The sequence below is a fragment of the Erithacus rubecula genome (genome assembly GCF_903797595.1).
Source record: "Erithacus rubecula genome assembly, chromosome: 19".
NCBI classification, from domain to species: Eukaryota; Metazoa; Chordata; class Aves; order Passeriformes; family Muscicapidae; genus Erithacus; species Erithacus rubecula.
The window spans coordinates 6,884,974-6,907,201 of NC_136671.1; the positions used below are offsets into that span (position 1 = coordinate 6,884,974).

The 22,228-nt window shown below is 38.5% G+C and overlaps 1 protein-coding gene across 1 annotated transcript; it reads right to left on the reverse strand.

The window, feature by feature from the left end:
* Positions 1-1,952: 1,952 nt before the first annotated feature.
* On the reverse strand, positions 1,953-21,877 carry CHFR (checkpoint with forkhead and ring finger domains). The gene is made up of 18 exons (XM_079322922.1): positions 21,723-21,877; positions 21,250-21,388; positions 19,367-19,466; positions 14,623-14,732; positions 13,041-13,100; positions 12,675-12,887; positions 11,773-11,988; positions 11,331-11,487; positions 10,954-11,108; positions 10,476-10,638; positions 9,548-9,690; positions 8,930-9,049; positions 8,539-8,622; positions 7,749-7,819; positions 7,061-7,148; positions 6,791-6,898; positions 5,666-5,738; positions 1,953-3,584 (listed from the first exon to the last, which is right to left on the reverse strand). The coding sequence occupies exons 2-18, from the start codon at positions 21,374-21,376 to the stop codon at positions 3,542-3,544; spliced, it is 2,031 nt and encodes a 676-aa protein (XP_079179048.1). The 5' UTR covers positions 21,377-21,388; positions 21,723-21,877; the 3' UTR covers positions 1,953-3,541.
* Between the last annotated feature and the right edge of the window lie 351 nt (positions 21,878-22,228).

Genomic DNA, 22,228 nt, shown 5'->3' on the forward strand with positions numbered 1-22,228 from the left:
CAAGTGCAGGGACAGCCAAAATTACCAGTTTTAAAGGCTATCAGCTCATCTTTCTGGGGCACAGAACAGAAGTTTTCACTTTTACAATACTTAACCTGAGTTTGAGTTCCACTTAAATTTTGTCTGACAGCTGTTTTAAGAACAGCAATAGAGATTAGCTACAACACTAATGGGTATACAGCTTTAAGTATGGGAATGGCAGCAGCAAAAAATCCTGGGATGCTACTTGAAGCAAATTGAAGCTTAACAACTCTGGCATTGCTGTCTTCCACCTCAGATACAACAGGGTGCAAGCAAGTCCCTCCTATTTACTCAGCAAGGCTAAAGTTCTGTTCAGAAGTTATATAAACTAGTCATTTGAAACTTTACAATTTATACTAATTAAATTGTAGTCAATAAGAACACAGGATTACTGTAGTTTCATCTAGGCTTCTGTTGAATCAGGTGGTAAAAGACTTGTCACTTTGGTGTTTATGGTATTGCAAGAAACTAAATAATAACTACTTTTAAAAAGTAGCAAACTTTTAATTTTGTTAGCATCTTGAAGCCCTCTTACTTTATTTAATATTCTTTGCTTATATAATTTATTATACATCCTGTAGAGATGCTGATGATCCTTTGCAATATCATGACACTTTCAAGGATGTTTGAGAATGACACAAACTCATGTCATTTTCAGTTACTACAAGTCCAGGGGCAGTAGTTACTTGTAAAATCTCAACATTCAAATAATTAACAGCTTGACTAAGTACTAGCAATTTTGCATACATCCATTTATGGTGAGAATATATGCTACAGAAGAAACACAAGCAGACAACTTCAGTTCAGCTTTTTTCTTTTTTTTTTTAATTAATAACTTTTTAGTTCAGGAAAAAAATAAACCACAAAAGAGAACTGGAAGAACTACTCTCCACCTTCTTTATAAAAGAACTTTTCTCAAAGACAGACAATATACCTTGTTCACAACTATGTCAAATCCTATCATAATCACCTCAGCTTCCACATCTATCCTACCACATTTCATGCTCACCTTCCAAACATCTCTTATAAAGGAGGTGGGGATGTGCTTTAGACAGGTTAAAAATATGCTGCACCTTTACAGTATTTAAACAATTACACCAAGCATAGTTCATACATTTATCACATTAACTATCACCTGGTAACCATACATTTAAAAAGGTCTAATGTAGAGTATGTAATACCCATGACAGATACTCTTACTTACTTAAGAGCATATAAAGATCAGGATTTATTCACCCTCCCCATCTGCAAGTCAATTTCTGATCTCTTCCAGGTACAATATAAATGACAAAAAAAATCCCTTCATTCCATTGCACTACCACAACCCTATATGCATAGAAAGGCAGATTAATCACCTGTGACAGGGAAAAGGAAGAGGGGCTTATAAAAAGAATTTAAAGAACATCTACTGCACAGGTACTTTAGATGTTAAGCACATGAGTTCTGCTGTTTGGGTTTTTTCCCCCAATTTTTTTTTTTTTTTTTATGGTCACACAATACACCCCTACACAAATATAACTTGAGTAAGTGCAAGCTACTCCTGACCAGCAAAACAACTTCAGCACAAGAGGCCTGAACACCAGCACAGTGACAAGGCTGTGCTGAAAGCCCATCTGGGGTGTGGGAGTGGTGAATGAGAATGTAAAGCACATTTCTGCATATAATGTGCAAAGGCTTGATCTCCACAACTGCACTCAATTTGCTACATGCACAGCCAGAGATGAAAATGAGATCAAAACCAGCTGGGAATGGTTGTCCTGAGAAGATACAATAACCATTTAAAAATCTAAACATAAAAATACAAATACAGAAGCAACAGAACACTGTTAATAATACTAAAAGACAGAAACACACTGTTGTTGTTAAAAGAAGTTTCAAGTAATATTCCAGATCCAAATTCAATCCTACTCACAGGAGAAAATGCCCAGAGATTAGGAAGAGCAGTCCACACCAAAGTGTATTTTTAATAGCATAAGGGCATGGTCAACAGACCCATCCTTGCAACAGCTATTTTCAAAAACAAAATATCTAAACAGAAAGACATCATTCTAATTAGCATTCATATTAAGATGTGCATTACTGGAAATAGTTGTTTAATTCACTGCAACCAGTAGACATGATGTGCTGCATCATTTGTGCTCCATTATATCACAAGATACTGTGTGTACACTTTTTAACATCCAAGTATAAATCCTGCTCATAAAATAAGGCATACTTAAAAACAACATGGTCTCTACAGAGGTAACTTAGTATGCTTTCTTCTTGGTCTGCTTCACTCTTCTAGGTATGATGAAAACAAAATTGGTCCCAGTTGAGGTTTGTCAACATTAGCAACCAGATTATGATGAAATAGATTAAATCATATCAATTTGTAGGGAAAGGGGAAAGTTAGGATTTCTTTCTTTTTAATGACACTTGGGACATCTCCTGAATGAGCTCTGCAGAAGGCATGGAAATAAAATCTACATTTCTTATGTTAGTGACACCAGTGTGCCCTTCATGATCCCTATCTCTATCCTACCTAGAAACGCCTCCATATTGCTACAATTTGTCCAAACTCACTTATTTCCTGTAAGATTGCTACTTCCAGTAAAGCTGCTATATTCTGTTTTAAATAATAGCTTTTTCTACATTTTTATCAGTGTATGCATGCTAGAGAACAGCTGCATTGCAGAGGTACATATTTAGCACATGTTATCAAACCAAAAAAGAAATATAAGAAAATGAACCAGTGTGTCCTACTGGCTGCTCTATGTCAAAAGCACTGTTTGGTTTTCTGATATAAAACACTACAGAAGTAATATTAGCAGAAGTCTGTTCTGCTTCAAGTATTACCCCAACTTTAAATGTGATCTTCAAATTTTTGTGCAATTCTTTTTGCAATTTCACGTGAATAAAAACATCAACATGTCTAAACTAAGAAAGGGAACTGTACTACCTCCCCTGTAACACTACACATATGGTAAAAGCTTTAAGTTGAAACAGCTGTTTATTGGATGGATGATTTCAAAAGGAATATTAATGTGGTTTCTAGCCCAAATGCCATGGGTAGCAACAAAATATCAGACTACCGCAAAATGCAGTTACAAATATACACTGACAATTTCCTTCTTAAATATTAATGGCTCTTGAAATACCCATCAGATACTTTTACAAAACTTCTCTATTTTAACTCTAACGATTTTTCTTAGTTTCTTCGCAAGTAGTGCAAATACACTCCTTTTTCTTAGGTCATCCCAAGATATGGCTGGTTTTTGTGAGTGTGATTTGTGTTCTTCACTGAAGTGAAAGAGGGACACTGTAGTCATGAGCATGGAATGCAATGCTTGTTGGACTACCTTGGAAAAAAAAAAATCTACCTTATTCATGTACAGCTGTAAAATTCTACAAATTAAAAATTTCACATCGGGTTACCTGATGCAAAAGTTAATGATTCCCTGCTATGGGAGCAGATCCCCTGAAACCTTAAACTGTACTAGCAGTGTAACAGGTTTTGTTCCCTCTCTACAGACTACAGTTTTCAGTTCTTGAATCGTGTTTGCTCACAAATGTGATTGAATTTCCTAAAAGAAAGAAAAACATAAGAGTATTAAAATGTAACAAAGTTCTCAGAAGGCAACAAAAGCAAGTCAGCATCTTTCACAGGGTATTTTAAATGTTAAATAATCTAAAGCAGACCATTTACACACTAAAATCTCTTTTTCAGAACCTGTTTAGATCATACTTTACTGCCATTTCACAGGTAACAGGATTTTCAACATCTCTCCTGCCTAACCCTCATTAGTTTTATTATGCACACAGAAAACCTGTTATTAAAAAGCATTCCTCTATACTTCTGCATACTTCAAACCCAGAAGGCAATTAAAGCAGGAATTGGTGAATTAATTTTCACCTGCAAGACTTAGTAACTTTTAGTAGACAGCATTACACAAGTCATTAAGAACTAGAACTAAGCAGGCTAATTATACATTTCAACATAAACACATTGTCTCAGTGGCTCAGAATCTTCTGGAAAGAAAAAGTTTTTCTCAGCCTGTATTATCTAAGTTTTATGGGAATGGCAAACCTGTCTTCATGGATTAAACAGATAACATAATTTAGCACCAAGCACTTCTTCCCACTTTCCAAAAACATTTCACTCTTCAATCCTTGCTTTTCTCTTGCTTGGGCCATGTGACCCTTGACACAAAACTGAAACAAGTTGGGGTGTTGACTGTGTCACAGGAAATGGTGCAAAGGAGACCTTGAATTTCCCCCTCAGCTGGATTAGATCCAATATCAGAAAAACCTTCTCACATAATCTAACTACTTAGCAGAACAATTTAGCTCAATTAAAAAAAAAAAAATTACAATTATCTGGATATAAAGGAGTGGTATGACAGGTTTGTTTGCTTTAATGGATTTTAGGAACTAACAGTAGAAGCCACTGAAGTTCTAGGAAGGACTAATGCTTTGGGAAAAAAAAAAAAAAAAAAGAAAGAAGGGGAAGAAAATAAAAAAAGTAAAAAAACCCCGAGTCATTTTTATTCTAGATGAAATTATCCACAATATGAACAAAGATGACTGCTGAGTACTTTGATATTGAATTAACACTAACATTTCAAAACAAAATCTCCTCTGGGAACACAGACAGTCCTATAATGTGAAGTTACAGATAGCATTGGTAGTTCAAATTACATCTGCAACTTACATCCAAAATTATTTTTGCAAGCTATTTGGTAAAACCCTTGAATTTGTAAAGGACTGCAGATGAATATTTTACAAGTCTGTCTTATGATCTGCTTGCCTGAGCTGCACAGACTGGTTATTTTCAACCCACAGTACCTGAAATATTAAAGGAATTATGCTAAGTGTGTATGTACATTGCAACATTAGAAAGATACTGCAAAACCTACTATTCACTAAGGCAATTTCTCAATAAGGGGTAACAGCTCCTCTATCCTAAATTATACTTAGAATTTAGAGAATTATTCATAAGGCAAGAAGAATTTTTCAACCCTCCCTGAAACCAGCTCTTGGGCAGAAAATTTTTGTTTTAAGAGTCTTTAATATTTGTCTTACTAGACGTGCATCTTTTTATAAGAATAAAACTGCATTGGTCATCAGAGGCCTTGATATTTTTAAGAAGCTTGATTTACTTTGGAAGGACATTTCTCATAAATTACCAGATACCAGGAGCCCAAGACTGGTATTAAAACTCTTGACAAGTGGAGGGTTAAACTCTTTTCAAGCTCAATATTTCATTTTTGAGGCATGCCAGATTCCTTGGGTCAGAGATGCAAGACCTAGAAACTCCTCAGGAACCTGATGTGGCTTATATTACATACTCCAAGCTGCTCCTGTTGCTAATTATTCCCACCAATTGATCTCTTCAATGGAAGCTGCACTTCACTAAAAGAATCATTCCACCCTAGACTCAAGAAGTGTCAGCCATAGGTTACATCAACTTACAAGTGCAGGCAGAGCCCTTAACACACACTCATTTCAAAAATTGTGTTAACACCAGAAATGAGCAAAAAAATCCCAAAATGCTCACCCAATCCTGCTTTATGCTGCAATTTCTGGCACTTCAAAGGTTGCTTTTTATGTTATAGTTGGTTTGTTTTGTTTTAAGCAAAACCACCTCCTGAAGTGTACAACTTACATGGCATGATGTGCTTTGACCTGAGTTCGGCAGTTGCGTCCCCAGTAGCAATCAGGACGTGACGTGACAGTCACTACAAGAAGAGCAAATGAAATACTGCATTTATTACAAAAGTCATTAAAGGTGACCTAGATTATTAAGCCACTGCTAATGGTGGTTACTCAGAGACAAGACATGATTGGCAAGAAACAAGTGTAGAAGTATATTGCTTTAACTTTCTGCAAACAAAACAAAACGCTCAGTGAAGGACAAAAAATTCATTTTTAATGTTAATGCAAACTTATGAACAAAGTATTTGGTTCTCAGTGCTGTCAACTGAAGTTTCACCATTTAGTTTAATAGAGATGGACTTTAGACATTCAGCATCTGTCTAGATATATTTCCATACAAAAGAAAAAATATTAATTTGGGTAGAGTTTGCTGCTTTCTCCCACCTTCACATACATTACAACTCAGCTGTCCAGCAGCTGAGCTGAAAAGCAATGCTAAGGGCAAACGAGATACACAATTTTTGCTCATTATACACAGGAGCACAAGTAGAGTTCTCAACATCTTAAGACTGGAAAGCTGTTGCTAACAGCAAGAACTAAATTGACAGAAGTAATATTTAAAAGCAAACTGTTGGAACAGCTTCTGTTCCAAACAAATTTAGGTCTGAAGGAGGCACAGTTGCTTGAATGCTATTTTATACGAGAATTGCAAATGCAAAGATTTAGAATCAGTTTATGAAAACATTCTTGTTCCTAGCTGAGAGCTGGTAAAATGTTGAATTGCTCAGAAGATGCATCATTTTATGTGTTTAAATGGGAAAATTAATTACAGCAATTGGTTCCCGTTGACTATATTCTGATTTTACTGAATTCCTCTTTCCACTCAGCAGATATACTTATTCTACAGATAAGAAGTGATACTGAAAGAAAGGGTTCCATTAGGGAGTCTGAAAATAACTATATGCAAGCTTAGCAGCTGACAAGTAAAGCAAGGAGTGTAAGGCATTAGCCCTGCAACAAGATTTGCACTGGGCTACATGATACTGCCAAAAGATCACTGATACAAAGATAAAATTGATGCTAACTCTTTAAATTACTTTACCCCTCCTTACTGATGGTGCAAATCAATCCCCACCTGGCAATTCAGCAGCAGGAATATTCTGCCTGTACTGGTAGGCAAGTTCTCGAAAGCTGCGAAGGCCACAACAGTAGCAAAGCACTGTGTTCCCAGTAATTCTGTAATCTGGGGAGAAAACCAGTTTGTAAAAATATAAGGCTTAATAAATCAGATTTAATCAAAGAGCCAGGACTGCATTGGCACACAGAACTCCAAGTTTCTTGATAACATTGCTGAGTTACATGCAGACAAAGAGTCATGCACGTGCAAACTGAACACAGCACATACCTGACAACATAAAAACTCCTCTTTGAAGAGCTAAGAGACTTTCATTTAACATATTTTTCCATGTCAGACCCCTGGATGCCAGGTAATCCTGAAAGGAGCAATTTAAGAGTTTAATCTAGAAAGTTCTCCAAACTTAAAGCAAACCATTTATTCTCAAATGTTTCCAAATCTATCGATAACTATGATTTCAGAATGGGTTTATGCTGATTACAAATGAAAATTAAATACCTGTAACTTGATTAGGGTGATACTTAGTGGAAGGTTTTATTGGTGGTCTAAATGTATCTTTTTTTCAGATCGTTACTTTTGCTGAAAGTTTGCAAATAAATTGATTCCAGGCACATTCTCATTTACCACAAATCAAGATTTCCTCCAGTTTATCTAATTTAGGCAACCCTGTTATAGTAGAGGCAAAATATTTTCCAAGCAAGTTAGTGTGAAATTTAACTTGTCAGAGACAAAATATTTAAAAAGCATTGCTTTTCTGGCATGTTTTTATTGAATTTTTTTTTCTTAAATAATATTTTGGATGATTATTTGGAGTTCATTTAATCAGCCTTTTAGAATCAGGTTCTGCAAGTGACAATATTGCCACTAACTATTAGTGAGCATATCACTTCTATTTCATCAGTGAGTACATCTTAAACTTTGTGCATTTGGTATCACACACAATGATTTTGAGACATACCTTTAGGATATCTGATTCATAGTGGTTGTTATTCAGGACGCCATCTAAACACTTATCACCAAGATTTATTTCTAATCAGAACAAGAAGAAAAAGAAAAGTTACTATTTCTCACCCAAACCCCATGGCCCTCACACATTTTCTGAAGGTTCTTCTGTTTCTTTAAATAACATGCACAGGCTCATGTGAGCACCAAGTACATGACTGCATTCAACATTTGCTAATGCATGTGATTTGTAACTTCTAGTGGCAAATACAAGATACTGAAATTACAATTTCATCTTCAGTCCACAAACACTACCAAGCAGCACAAATAACCAGTGCCAGTAAAGCATATTCCTTTAGCTCCAAACTGCAGCCAAGCCATTCCAACTGTTCTAATTTCTTTTTCAACGTCAAAAAACCATTGAGTTTCAGAAGTCTGAATGTTCAAGAGGGCAAGTTTCTTTTCTAATCTGTTACCACCAGATGTTCAATGCTCTTGCACTGGCTTGTATGATTCTCTTACTAGACTGAAATACATTATAGTTTTTTATATTGGAAAGAATTGTGCTCAGCAAGTGTAATTTCTGAGCCAAATATTATATGAAGAGACAAAGTTAAATCCTTTCAAAGTTAAGACACGTACCACTTCATTTTTTTTTGTTTGTGATGTGAGGACACAGGCCTTGCTCCTTTTTTGCATGACTGTGCTACAAATATGTGCTATGTCTCTCAAATTACTTAAAGTTCAAGACAGACATTATTGCAAAGTGAACTGGCTGATAAGAAAAAAAAACTACTCCACAATACCACAGAATGGTGCCAGGCAGCCAAAACATGCCATGCGAGTGCAGCCCCAGTACAAGTGACAGAAGGGCTGCAGACAAATTGTGCCTGTAAAGTAACAAAGAAAACTCCTGTAAGGACCTGAACATAACAAAACTCAACAGTTACCATTCTCATAAATCAGTAACAACAGAGCCCTAATAAACTTGGTTCAAAAAAGGTACAACTTTCTCATTTAAAATACATTCTTTAAAGGACTAATAAATTCCATAAAGGAAGATTCTTTCATGCTGTCATGACAAGATTCCAAATAAAGAAGATTCATATAAAAAACAGCCTTCCAAGTAAATTTAAGTTTAATAATAAATAAGGAGAGAGTTAGTTCTGCAGAAACTAAAATAAAAAATGCACACACATTGCTGAGGAGCAACATGAGGATTCTGTTCACGTTCTGCTCTTCGGTCAGGCATGGGCTGAAAGCAGCAGGTGCATATTACATGACTTCCCTGAGCAGGACACACGTATTCCTGGACAGCTGGATGAGTTAAAAAAAAGGCAAAAAAAAAGATTTAGCAATTTACACAATTGCAATCTGGATGAGGAATCTTAGTGAATATTAACAACATAAAAATCTCAAAGTAACAAGCAACCTTTTTACAAAGACTCTATGAAACAGCAGAAAAACAGTATTCAGATTTCTAAACTGCAAAGGTGTGCAAAATATTCCAGTATGTAGAAAAGTTTAAGAACTTTACAACCATCTAATCAACCATCAGCAACCCATTTTGGACAATCACAGCCAAACACTGTATTTGCAATTTGTATTTCCACTGGTGTGGAGCTGCTCTCACAGTCCTGTGAGAGGGAATTGCTCATGTCTAACTTTGTTCATTGTTTTAACACAGCTCACTGCTCAGCTCAGGGGAGATGGTCTCCAAGGCTCCCTTCCAGCCCCAGCCATTCTGTGACTCTGCCCTGAGTGTCTGAGTTGCAGTATTTTAGTGCTGCATTGCTGGGACAGTGTGACACCGACCTGCAGGGAAGTTGGCAGAGGTTGATGGAGCATCTCCCAGAGCCTGCATTCCTCCTGCCTCTGTTTCCTGGCCTGTGCCAGACACAGCTGGAACAGAGTGTCTTCGGTACCCTGGGCACTGTCTGCATACTATATATGGTTGACTGAAAGAACAAAAAGTCATATGACATTATACCAAACAAATGCAAATACAACTTACATCACTATGCTAGACAAGGCTGGTTAGACTCAAAGTTTAAATTCAGGATTCCCTCATTCAGTAACAGATAAAAGTTCATGTAACTCAGTACCTTACAACTCTGCAGTCTGCTGTAGTTGTGACAGATAAAAACTTTGGGTTTGGTAGTATTCCTCAGGAAGTTTTAAACAAAAGGAAAAAAAAAGAGCAATGTGACCAAAAGAGAGGAACAAAGCTGGAATAGTTATCTACAAGAATTCTTCTGTTCCTCTGTAGACAGTGAGCAAGAAGTGTTTGCTGTTGAAAATAAACAGGAGGTATTTTGGTACTTGGGAATTCCTAAGTCAAGCTTTGGTACCATACACCCCGTGAAAGCAGCATTCCAGACACATAAAACACAGTCATTGCAAATGCACTCATAGGATCAGTGACTGCTTTATCTCCTGACAAGATCTTAGCCAGAAACCTGCCTTTTTTTGTTCCACAATTCAACACAGAACTGATGGTCACAAACTGAACCTTTTAGGAAGTTCTAATTTTTGCTTAATTGCTCAAGATTCAAAAGGATGGCCAGCAAAACTGCCAGGTTAATTACTGTCAAGAATGAACTTAATCTGAAAACAGATCCTGGCAATGATCACAGAAACACTATCAGCAATAATAGCATTTGTGAAACTAGCTCAGTTTGTGAGTCTGTGCATTCAAACATAGGCACATCTAATTCAGCACACAACTTAAAACCAGACATACCTGATATCTGAGGATTCACTATCTACATCAGACAATTCCAGTAAATCTTCAGAACTCCCCTCCTCATCTGAAAAAGATCTCCGCACCTTAGGCTGCAACATGTCTTGAGTAATTTTGTTTCTGGCATCCATGCTCCGAACATCATCTTCATTGCGACATTTATCTGGCAAGAGAACCAAATTCAAACTTCCAGAGAAAGGAACACCTGACATTATCTGCACTCTACTTTCTTAACACAGTTACCATCATTGTGGTTTTATTTCTGTAAGACTTTTTGGATGAGAGAGTTCTAGATCATCTTAATTAAATTCCCCTCTCTGTTAAGTAAGTCTAGGATCATGCAACTTAACTGTTGTTTTCAAGACAAGCCACATCAGAGAAAGCACACAGGTATTTTATAGACAGTGTATCCAGATATCAGTTATGCAGCTCATGTGTGAAATCCATTGGATTCTGCCACAGACACTGTTCAACTTGCCTGGATGCTGAATCAGATAAGCTTCAACCAAGTTGTTCAATATGTGATTTTTACAAATACGTTCTACTGGACAACGACAAGTTGGACATAGAGAAGATCTTTCCATCCATCCTGAGTAGCAGGCAGCACAAAAAGTATGCATACAAGGCTGCAAGCTGGAAAACAAACAAATGGAGTCAAAATACAAATATTTCATTTCTCAGATACATCCATAACACTGAAAAAACTATTTGGCATTAATTTGACTATGTAGATGGGGTAGGAAGAGGAAAATCAAGAGAGTTTGTGAAAATGCTGATTATCCTGACCTCAAACAGTTGTCACTGAATGTCAAGCATTATTACCAGATGATTAAAACTTTTGTCACTCTTGCATACCTTACACAGTCATGCAGCAGTTCTTGGCAGATAATGCAAGTTAATGTCTCTTCCATCTTATCTGGTTTCACATTTGATGCTTTTGCATCTTCAGAGCCAATTTTAATTATACATTCACTTGGAGCTACTGGTGAAAGATTTGGACAAGAATCTTCATCTACAAAGACAGAAGATAGTTTTTAAAGCTTTTTAAGCTTATTTTTATTCAAGTATTTTAAAAATCCCTAGAAGATATGTACTGATTCACTGTTCACTGGCAATGGTCCCAAAAGAGGTTCTTGCTTTACACACTACAGCTTCTGCTACTGAAAACATTATTTTCATGGGACCAGAAATCAAGTGAGACACTAGAAATAAGCTGAAGGACTGATGACAGCTGTCATAACTCACTTTGGAGGGGAGGGGGTGAGGGTTAAGTTGCAGAATACTGTAGTGTACTAGCCTCGTTTTAGTTTCTTCTCAGCAGGTTCCAAACCTTCCTCCTCCCCTGTTCTTTGAGAATCTGATTCTGCATTTTCTTTGTCAGTGTTTTCTGGAGCAATTGCAGAAGTTTCAGCATTCACATCCAGCTTTTCACGCTTGTCATGCAGTGCTTTTACACACATGGATTCTAAGATAGGGAAAGCAGGCACAGGAGTGACAACCGAGGACTGTGATCCTATAAAATAAAAACAGAAACATCAACATGGCTGCACACAGCTATGGGACATGTGAAAACAAAAGGTACTTAAACCCTGACAAGGCACATGCATCAATCCAAACACCTGAATAGGAAAAAGTGGAGCAGAAGAGCAAAGTCTGCATAGCTTACTAAACACATTCTGAACCAATCTGACTAATTGGAAGACCAGGGGAAAACAACCTATTAGTTGTGTAACCCTACTTAAAATCCCCATTCCTCTTTCAGTTGTGGAGTATTTATTCTTAAGACTATTATCCACACCAGGTCTTCCTGACAAAGATGCCAGGCGGGAGTTATGCAACACTGATCATACGTAACAGGTTGGGATCACAGCAAAGGGAAGCTTTGTTTCCATCAGAGCCAATGAGGTCCCAATGAACTGCATAAAGGAATTCTCACAATTCCTCCACTCATCCATCAGAATTTACCCTACCTGCTCATAGAGAGATAGTTAAAATGCATATATCCAGCTTTTTTTATTTTCACTAGAACTTTACAGAGCTAATTCTAAAGACTGGGATAGGGGTAAGAAATCAATCTGTTTAAATTAAAAACTAAAATAACAGTGATGAGCTGGCTTCAGTCACCCTGATGGGTCCCTTCCAACTCAGCATATTCTATGAATGTGTGATCAGACTTTAAATACTTGACCCAAGTCTCACCAGATGTGGACGGATTATCCTGCTGAACAGATGCAGACTCAAGTGGAGAGGTAGAAGAAGCATTAAAGAGGTTTGATGTAGAAGTAGATGGCTGTGGTTCCTCATAGCAAGACTGAGTAGCTGACAGTGATGAGGTAATTGGGGTCTCATCATTACTTCTTCCTGTACTTGAGGTATCTTTGGTCTCATGGCATTGGTTTTCTACATTAACTTCTACAGTTGGAAGGGGGAAAAGGAAAGAAAAATATCTGTGTGACAGTCACCACATCATGGCCTCAAAATTCCAAGGAATCAAACTCTCTCAAGAGGTTTACATTAGTCACTGGAGCTTAGCTCCTCTTCATGGATCTTGAATTACTTCCTTACCTACTGGTTCTTGAGTTGCATCATGTTTTGTGTTTAAGGATTCATAAAGATAAGCAACATCTGCAAGAGATTTAAAAATATTAATCATGCTCTTTAAGTAAAAATTCATTAAACTTAATCCCACATAAACAACTTCTACTCACAAGTGGCTGCATCCCCAAAGTGTCTGATAATGGAAGAGGCAAATGAGGGGTCACCTCAATAGCACCACGTTAATACTCCTACTTAGGAGGCAATTAGGAGCAGCACAGCGAGATCTTTTCTTCTCAGGAAACCAGGCAGAGCAGCTTTTGTGTGATGTTTAACTTGTGCCAGCTATGGAACCAGAGGCTTAATCATTTCCTAAACCTAAAATCTGCTCTGTCAGAACAGACTGTATTTTTACTGATACTTTGAATCAAAGTTCTTCAAAGAAGCTTATTATTTCTGAGATCACTTCTCAACCTCTTCAATCAATATTATTGCATTTCTTTCTGAGATACATGAACTCTTGAAAATACAGATTAGGACATGCTGTAAGTTGCAGCCAGAAACTAATTTAGAATCTATTAATAAAACCAACTGGATAATATCCTTTTCTTCTCAATCTTACTTCAATTTAATGTAGTTCCAAAAATTCCTCTACCTGGCTACTTTCTGTCACCTCCAACCACGACCAAATAAGTCTTAGTTTTTCTGATGAGAAGTTAAAATATTGTCTCCTCCAGGAGGACTTAGAATGGCCAAACAGGCATGCCAAATCTAAATTCTTCTCTTGAAGATAGAAAAGCTGAAAAAGCAAAACTAGAGGCTTGGTGATTTAACTACTTATTAACCCAAATGGAAATCAGTGATTCAGATCATTGCCTGGAAAATTCACCCAAGTGATTCATCTAAGTAGTATCAAGTGCAATAGTGACAACTTAGAAAGGATTTATGAGACAAACTACACAGACAGAAAAACAGCTTATCACTACTTCATGTAACATTTACACCAGACAGCATAAATCTGTTTATATATAAATTAACAGCAATTTCATAAAGGAAGTATTTCAACAGTGAGTATGTATCTAGAATTTTTTTAACAGTTCATATGTTTATTACTGGATGAAAATTGTAAATACAGCAATGTTCCTGGTTTACCAAATCTATTTTCACTGGAGGGCTTTCCCTATCTCCCCATATTTTGCCTCTTGCCTCTTTAAAATAAAAAAAAAGCCAACATACACAAAAAACTAAAAGCTTCTGCAGACTTTCCTACTGCCAAAAACTGCTTCACTGGGATATATAAAGTATCATTAACTACTCCAGCAATTTGACTTCTAAAAGAAGCACTGGACATGTGATTAGAACCTCATTACTAATCCATTCCATGCATTAGTTCTACCAAAATTACTTCTAGGCACATTTAAATTTCAGACAGTTGCTCAGATTTGTCTCTGTAAAAACTGGCACATCCATGACCTCTTCTCTAGGGGTTTGTTTTTAAACATATTTCTCTTTAAAACAAAACTACTCAATTTTATTATACTGATGTTTCTTTTCCCTCGTGACTCAAAAGAAAATGACTAAGCATGCCATTTAAAAAGTATTATTCACTTACTGTTCTCTGGCTCATTTTTTCTGTAAACAACATAGATCACATCTCCAGTCTGTAATGGGTATGTCTGCTTCTTAACCACTTTCAGTTTATTAATTACTGTTCCATTAGTACTGTAAAGAGAAATAAAAGATAACTTAGCATAAATGTTTTCATAATTACACAGGAAAAGGAAAGGAAAACACAAAATATATTTCAAGAAGAAAAATTATTGGCTGCGTCCCAAAAAAGTAGGTGGACTAAAAAAAGAATTCTAAAAAAAAAAAAAGTAAGTCTAGAAACAAACTCCCCCAAAGACAGAAATACAGAGCTACTGGAACTTCAAAGCTCATTTGCAGCTACTGGTAAAGAGATGGCAGTTGACAGACAAAAGATCTGATATTTAGCCAAAATCTTCAAATAATTAGAGGATTTCTGTACAACAGTCTCCACCCTTCAAGTATGAAACCCAAAAGGACAATTTAAGTTCTATTCAAAAAGTTCCAGGTCATCCTCTCCATTTAATACTGGGAATCTTGTAAGACATTGTGACAAAGGAACTTCTTCTGTATAGTCAGAAATGCCATGCAGTGTTTATTTTTTTACCCCTCCTCCTTCAAAAAGGAAAAAACCTAAAATTGTGAGTTTACTTGGACTATTTGCAACTTGAAAGTGAGAAGTTAACGAGGTGGAAAAAAGTCACAGATAATGAAAGATGAGTTGGAATTAATTACATCGATATTGATAAAAAATTCAATACTTGTACAAGAAATTAACGAGGGAAAATGAAAACACAGCATTTCTGATTAATTTCTTTATCCCCATAACTGTGGGTGATGTTGTATACACAAGCCATTAATGTTTTATACCGAAGTCAAGTTATTCAAGGACTGAATAATTCCAGTTCACTTGCAGTAAGCATCCTTCAGGGCTGCAGCCCTCTCAAATTTCAGACTTCTGCCACTCAAAATCTCTGCAATTGGTACCAAAGATGAACAAACAGAAAATATCTGATCTTCCCTTTCTGCAGAGCAGCTGCAAGAAATAACAGCAAAGCTGTGCTGCCACCTCCTGGAGGTGCCCAGGGCACCACAGACTGGTCCTTATGCAGGGGATTTTTTTTGGAATCAGCACTTTCCCCCTCCTCTTTTCTGACACAAAAGTATGAATTCAAAGTTCAAAAGGAAAAACAAGCCATTTGGAAGCACTACAGCAAGTTGTGATCAAGGAAGTTCTTGGTCTTGCTGCTGCAGCTGCTTCCACAGTCTATGTTGTTGAATCAACTAATCCAGCAGAAATGAGATACCAAAAAAACCCAGAAATGCGTCTTTAAACTTTCAAGAAATAAAAAAAAAAAATATCTTCGGGTCACTTTGATGAAATTTCAAGCTTCTCTTATAAGCAAGAAAACTATTTATTACTTGTCTTTTTCCCCTCAGGCAAACAGATGTTGACTAGGCTGAAAGACACAAGCACTTAACCAGCAGAACAGAGGAATCACTAAATGATTGCCCAAGTTCAGCAATTAAGAGGAAAACAGAATGTTAGTCCATCTGTTAAAAACAATGCTGATTTTTAACTTCATACTGATGGTAGTGAAAACATATTTTAAAAGATTATGTTGAAGCAAAAATTGTATTTCCTTCAATTATCAAATAAATAGTAAAGTTTACAGTAACCTGGCAGAGGTCCTTTAACAAAACTAGGAAACATCAAATTTGACCTCCTCAGTTTTCCAGAAGGCATCTCCCATCCACCCCAAGTGTTCTAGACCTTCTTCTATAATAAATCAGCAAAATTGAAGTAACAAGACTTGTCTTTCACTGAATTTTAGCTTCTACAGGCAACTCCTAGCCCATTTCACTAAACATAGGGGGTAAAATGTCACAATAATGTATTTGATGAAGTAACTCTGTCATGACTGCCAAGTTCAGAAATTATTCTGGGGGACAATAACACAAGGTATTTTTGGGAAAGAAAAAACCCCAAAACACCATACATCTAGTAACCACTCAGGCTTGGTCTCACAAAGCAAGATGCAGAAATAGCTATGCAAGACCCTGCTCATCAAATTGACTACAGACAGCCAAATCTTTTCAGTTCTGTAGTTACACAGACTTCAGTGAGAGCTGACTAATGAATTACTTGGCAGACATGGGCCCAAATGAAGTAGGAATAAATGGATATCACTTAACACAGAAAATCATAAGCTTTTCTCCAATGCATTTGTAAACTAAAACAGTTGCATTTCTCTCTCAGCCAACAACCAAAGGGAAAAAAAGATTCAACTATCCCAGATGAATTGTATTGGTCTTTCACTTCCAATTCCAGGCTTTAGCATGAGGCTTTTAACAGATATGGTGACATTCCAGATTAATGTTGTGGGTATTTTTTAACCAGACACACATGATAAATTATGACATTTGTACACTCCTCTGATGTTTCAAATTAAACTCCCCATCAAATAAGTACAAAGTAAAATGAGAATCCCAAATATGAAGGCCATTCATTAGGACTTGGTATTGAATTGATGCCAACTGGCTGTACCATTTCTCAAGGGGAGAAGAAAAACAATACTATCAGATATAAACTGTCTTCATTGTGAAACTGTGTCACAAAAGGTTCCAATGTCACTTTTTTAAACAGTGAAAAAAAAATCAGACCTTGACTCAATTCCAATGTGGTTGATGACTCTACAGTTTCATCAACAAAACATAAATTCTGTTTACTTCCCAATCCCATCTGCTGTGCAGAATTGATATGAACAGCTTCACTCAGAACAGGGTTACTTTTGAAGTAGATTAATGTTTCATGTGTTGTAAGAAACTTTCATATCCAAGAAAAATGTCTAATAATTTTTAATAATTATTTGCATTCATCCAGGAAAAGAATGTAGTTTATGTTAAAGCTTCTGGGTTAACAGTTATCTATTATTAAAGTGCATGTAATCCTGAATACACTGTAAACTAAATGAGTTTTGAATTCTATTGAGGTGCAGAATCCCTTCTGTACTGTGATTTTCCACTCCTTCAACGTTCACAGACATAGTTTTAACTAGAGGATGAGGACAATTTAGTAGCAGAAGGGCCCCCAGCACCAACTGCAGATCAACTTTTAATTCACCCACAGAAAAGAAGTGTCTGCTTGCCTGTCTTGTGAGTAACAGCCTGGTCTAAATAGTTTCCTGATCTGAAACATCACCTACTACTTAAAATCTTAAAAGGTAAGAATCCTAGAAAATAACAAGAAATTACACTAGCTGCCTTTAAAATTTCTTTTTCAAAATGGAGAGTCTTCCAAACTGCTTTTACTGGGAGAAATCCAGCTGCAGCCTCCACTGTGTTAGGTCAGCTTGTACAATTTGTTTTCTTTCAAGCACCCTAAAGCAACTAGTGCATGGTTTGGAAAATAAAGCAGAAACATATCCCAAAAGAGGGTGAGTCTGAGTACTTTATTGTACTATTTGCTAACTCTTGGCTTTTGTTACTTTCAAACTTTTATTTACTCAATAATTCTGAATGCTCTACACATTTTCTTTCACCTGCAAATTTTGGGTAGCTCTTTCCAAAGTATATTCAAGAACTCATTATGCTATCCAAAGATAAAATGTTGGCTGTCTACATGTATTTGATTATATTCCTTGGATTAGATACAACAGAAAAACAAAGTCCACTCAGTTTGACTGTCCCAAACTCACTGCCTCCTTCAATGCATTCCTCTTCACCAGAAAAATCTGAGCTTGACCACAGCAATGTTTCCAAATTATTTTCAACTACAGAGAAGAAAAAGCTGACCTTGCAGTATTTTTCTGAGACTCTGGGCATCCTGAACTGCCAACTCAAACATTCAAGAATCATCTTCTTTCAACCTGATTTTTTGGGACTTGTCTGCTAATTGGCACAAACATTGGAAGACCCAGAAGAATCAGAAGAATCTTCTGCAAGCAGTCACTCCAGGGATTTAGTTTGTTAGATACACAGAAGTGTAAGAGGCACAAGCAGCTCCCTGGCAATGCTCCATGGGTGCAGCTACACTACCTTGCAACAAGCCTCACCTTTTCATGAATATACCATACATAAAATTAACTTTAATTTGGCCTTACTAGTTTTCTGTTGGCTGCACCTTCTGCCTCAGAGGGTGGGTAAGGGGAAAAAAAAAGTTTCTGCATCACACACAATTTATTTAGCTTGCTCTGTCATAACAACAGTCTAAACCAATTCTGCCAGGGAGTTTCTCAAGCTGAGATTTACAGCTACACTCTGAGACTGCCATGATGGCAAACATGGCTTGGTTAGTTGTTTGGAACATTCTGAAATTTAGGATTATATTGGAGAATGATAACTATAAACCTTTCCCAGATACCCCAGCTAATCCTTTTTTTTTTTTTTTTTTTCCCCCAAAAATTGAGCATTCCATCCCACAGCTTCTGGGTATTAACCCTACAGGAATCTATCCAGGGACCTATCCTGGATATCCTGGACTTATCTCCAATTACAACCTTGAAGAGGAGAAGGAATCCATCCTTATCAGGTTTGTAGATGACAACAAAGCAGGGGCAGAACTGCCATCAGGGGCACACTGGCAGGCCAGCAGAATGTGCCCACAATGTACATAAAGAGGAAAGTTTCACATTTGAGGTTTTGAAGGTGAATCCCTGTTCCAACAGCCAAGAAGGCTATTTAATGTTATTGTGGTAGCTCAGGGTTAGTACCAAATAGCTGCTGAGTTTTTGACAAAAGTCCCCCCAAGAATACCCTGAGAAACCAACCTTGTATCTTCCAATGACACTTGACCAGACTCTTCATCCACTATGATTTTACAGTGATCTCCAGACACCAACTTGTTGCCAGGGAAAGATAAGTCACAGCCTTAAAAAGAAAGCAGATTTTCCAGCTTGCTTAAAAATACACATTACACAGTCAGATCAGCATTTTACATGGCTATAAATGCAACACAAACTGACTCATGTACATCTGTAATAGTTCAAAACTTCTTCTGTCACACAGGCAGCAACACAATCCAATGTGAGATATATAAATACAAGTGGTGAGATTGAAATGTGTTATCAGCACATGGGGCTTCCATTTGAAGAGGTTTCAATTCCCTTTTTCCCCCAACCCCAGCCCTACAGATGGAAATCAAATTACAGTTACTCTGTTCTAGAGTGGTACAGAAATAAATCCACACATATCTGAAGTGCTCAGTTTAACTCCTAAAGGCACACATCTCACAGCACCCAGCTCTTTTTTCACATCATTGAGACACTATTTCATTGGATTTAACTTCTGTTTTATTCTGGTGCATTGGGGGGGGAACCAATAGTTGATTAAAAAAAATATTGCCACTGTTCTCCCTTACAGTATTTTGTTTGTTTTTAAACAGGAATGCTTTCCTCATCTCTGTTTACAGCATTTTAATGTTAACAAAGCTGAAGAGAATTACAAATCCAGGATTAAGATTTAGGGCTACACAGGTGAAGTATCACGATGATGGGATAGAAACCTTCCTACCTGGAACTCAAGGGCTCTGAGAAAATCCTGTCTTTTTACTTCACTTTAATACTGTTTATTCAAAACAACACTCCAGGTTCTCCACTGACTTATCAAAAAGGACCCAAAGTACTTGCTTGCAACAAAGTTATAAGTAATAACCATGATTCCCCTTCACCTATTCACACTGTGGGTGATCTGATCTCAGCCTGCCCAACAACAGATCCAGAAGGAAAGCAGCAGCCACCACCTCAAACAAGTAATTCTAATGCTCCTGGAGAGTAATAAATACTGCTTATAAAGTCACAATTTGGTATTCTAATAACCATCCATTAATTAATCCATCAGCAAACAGCTACGAAAGCAACTGAAAAAGGAAGAATTCACCTTTTTTTTTCAGCCAGACAATCCTCAAACAGGCATCAGATTGAAAAATTTACCCACAGCTTAATGATAAGTAATCTCAAAAGATATCACCAACTGTAAATTTGCAAAACATTTTTCCTACAAGCCACTATTTGCCTTTCTCATAGAGCTATAGCATCTGGTGTTTGTTCACAACTATTTTTACAGGAAGTGACTAATCAGCCAACTAGCTTGAACTGATGAACAGGGAAAAGAAAATTAGCACTGTCAAGGCAGAGTAAAAGAAACTGAAAACACTTCAGTCCTTGTTTCAAATACAATCAGCATAAAACCCCTTAAAATAAAGGCAAGTCCTAGACTCTGGGAATAGAGCTTTCAAATTGACTCTCAGAGAAACTTTCAGTACTTGCTGGCAGTCTTTATATGGCCAGAAGAATTAAGGGCTTTTATGTGGGTGTTTTCTTTTCTGTGAAGCCAAAGCATTTTGCATTGCTGTTCCAACTTATTTTAACCACAGAAACGAAATGAGAAAGTAAACAGGACCGAAGCACAGAAACTTCTGAATCAACATTCGGTTTTCCTTATTTATACAAACTGAGACAGACTACCTAAAAGGCACATTTAAAAAGAAAAGCTCAGCAAAAACTACCTCTTCACACAGTTAAGAGGTAAATTAGGAATATGGGGAGGGCTGGCAAGCGCCTCCAACAGCTGAAAGCACCAAACCCAACTAGTTTCAGTCCAAGGCTGGAAAGGCCAGGAGGGGATGAACCGCCCTAGGCAGCCCCCGTCCCACCTTTCCTGCGCCCGATGGTCCATTCTCTCTTCAGCAGCAGGACGTGCTCGGCCTCATCAGCACCCAGCCGGATCAGCTTCCCCCAGGGCTGCTGCTGGCTCTGCTCGCCTCCTTCCGACCGCTCCATTTGGATTCACATCTGACAAAAACAAACAAAGCCAACGCAAACCCCATCATCACGCGGCCCCCGGGGCGGCACAGGGATCCCCGGCACCCCCGGGCCCGGCCCTGCGCGCCGCCGCCCCGCAGCCCCCTCAGCCCCCGGGGCTCCCCCGGCCCCCCGCGGCCGGCCCACCGCCTTCCCTGCGCCCCCACCCCGCGGGGCCGCTCCCCGCCCCACGGCCGCCGAGCCGGGAGAGCGAGCCGGAGCAGCCTCCGTCCGCCCGCTGCCTTCCCCGGAGCGGGGCGGGGGCGGCCGGCGAGCCCGGGGGGCGCGGCGCCCCCGCTGCCCGGCGCGGCCCAGCCCCGCTCACCCCAGCGCCGCGGCCCGGGCGGCTCCTGTCAACAGACATTGCCCCATCAGCTGATGCGGCCGGGGCGGGCCCGCGCGCCCATTGGCCAGCGCGCCGCGGGGGGCGGGTCTTCCGCCGCCCGCCACCGAGCCGAGCCGCGCCGGCCGGAGCGCCGCCGCTTCCGGTGAGGCCGCGCCGCGCGCCGCCCGTAGGGAAGAGCGGGGCTGCGGAAGGGCTGAAGCGGTGCTGTGACTCGGATCGAGAATTCGGAGCGGGTTCTCCGCCTGCGGGGAGGCGCTCTCCACCGATCCATTTCGGTGTCCCCGATGACGGAAACCCCGTCCTAACCTCGACAGACGAACCTAAATTTTGTGCACAAAGTCCGGACGAAGACGCGGGACGCGTAAGTAAAAGGGGTCCGTTCGGGCGGGGTCGGGATCCCGGAGTACCACGAGTGGTGTGTGTGTGAGAGGGGAACTGGCAGCCAGATTCCCCAAGCGAGTGTGGACCCTGAGTTCCCATTGACC

Bases quoted from the DNA above. Each gene is read 5' to 3' on its own strand.
- CHFR (XM_079322922.1), bottom strand. From the start codon at position 21,376: ATGGAGCGGTCGGAAGGAGGCGAGCAGAGCCAGCAGCAGCCCTGGGGG. The intron at 10,639-10,953 runs GCAAGTTGAACA...TTCTCTTGCCAG, and splicing joins TTATCTGATTCAGCATCCAG to ATAAATGTCGCAATGAAGAT. The intron at 6,899-7,060 runs GTATGTGCTGTG...TTTTCTCCCCAG, and splicing joins AGGAGTTTTTATGTTGTCAG to ATTACAGAATTACTGGGAAC.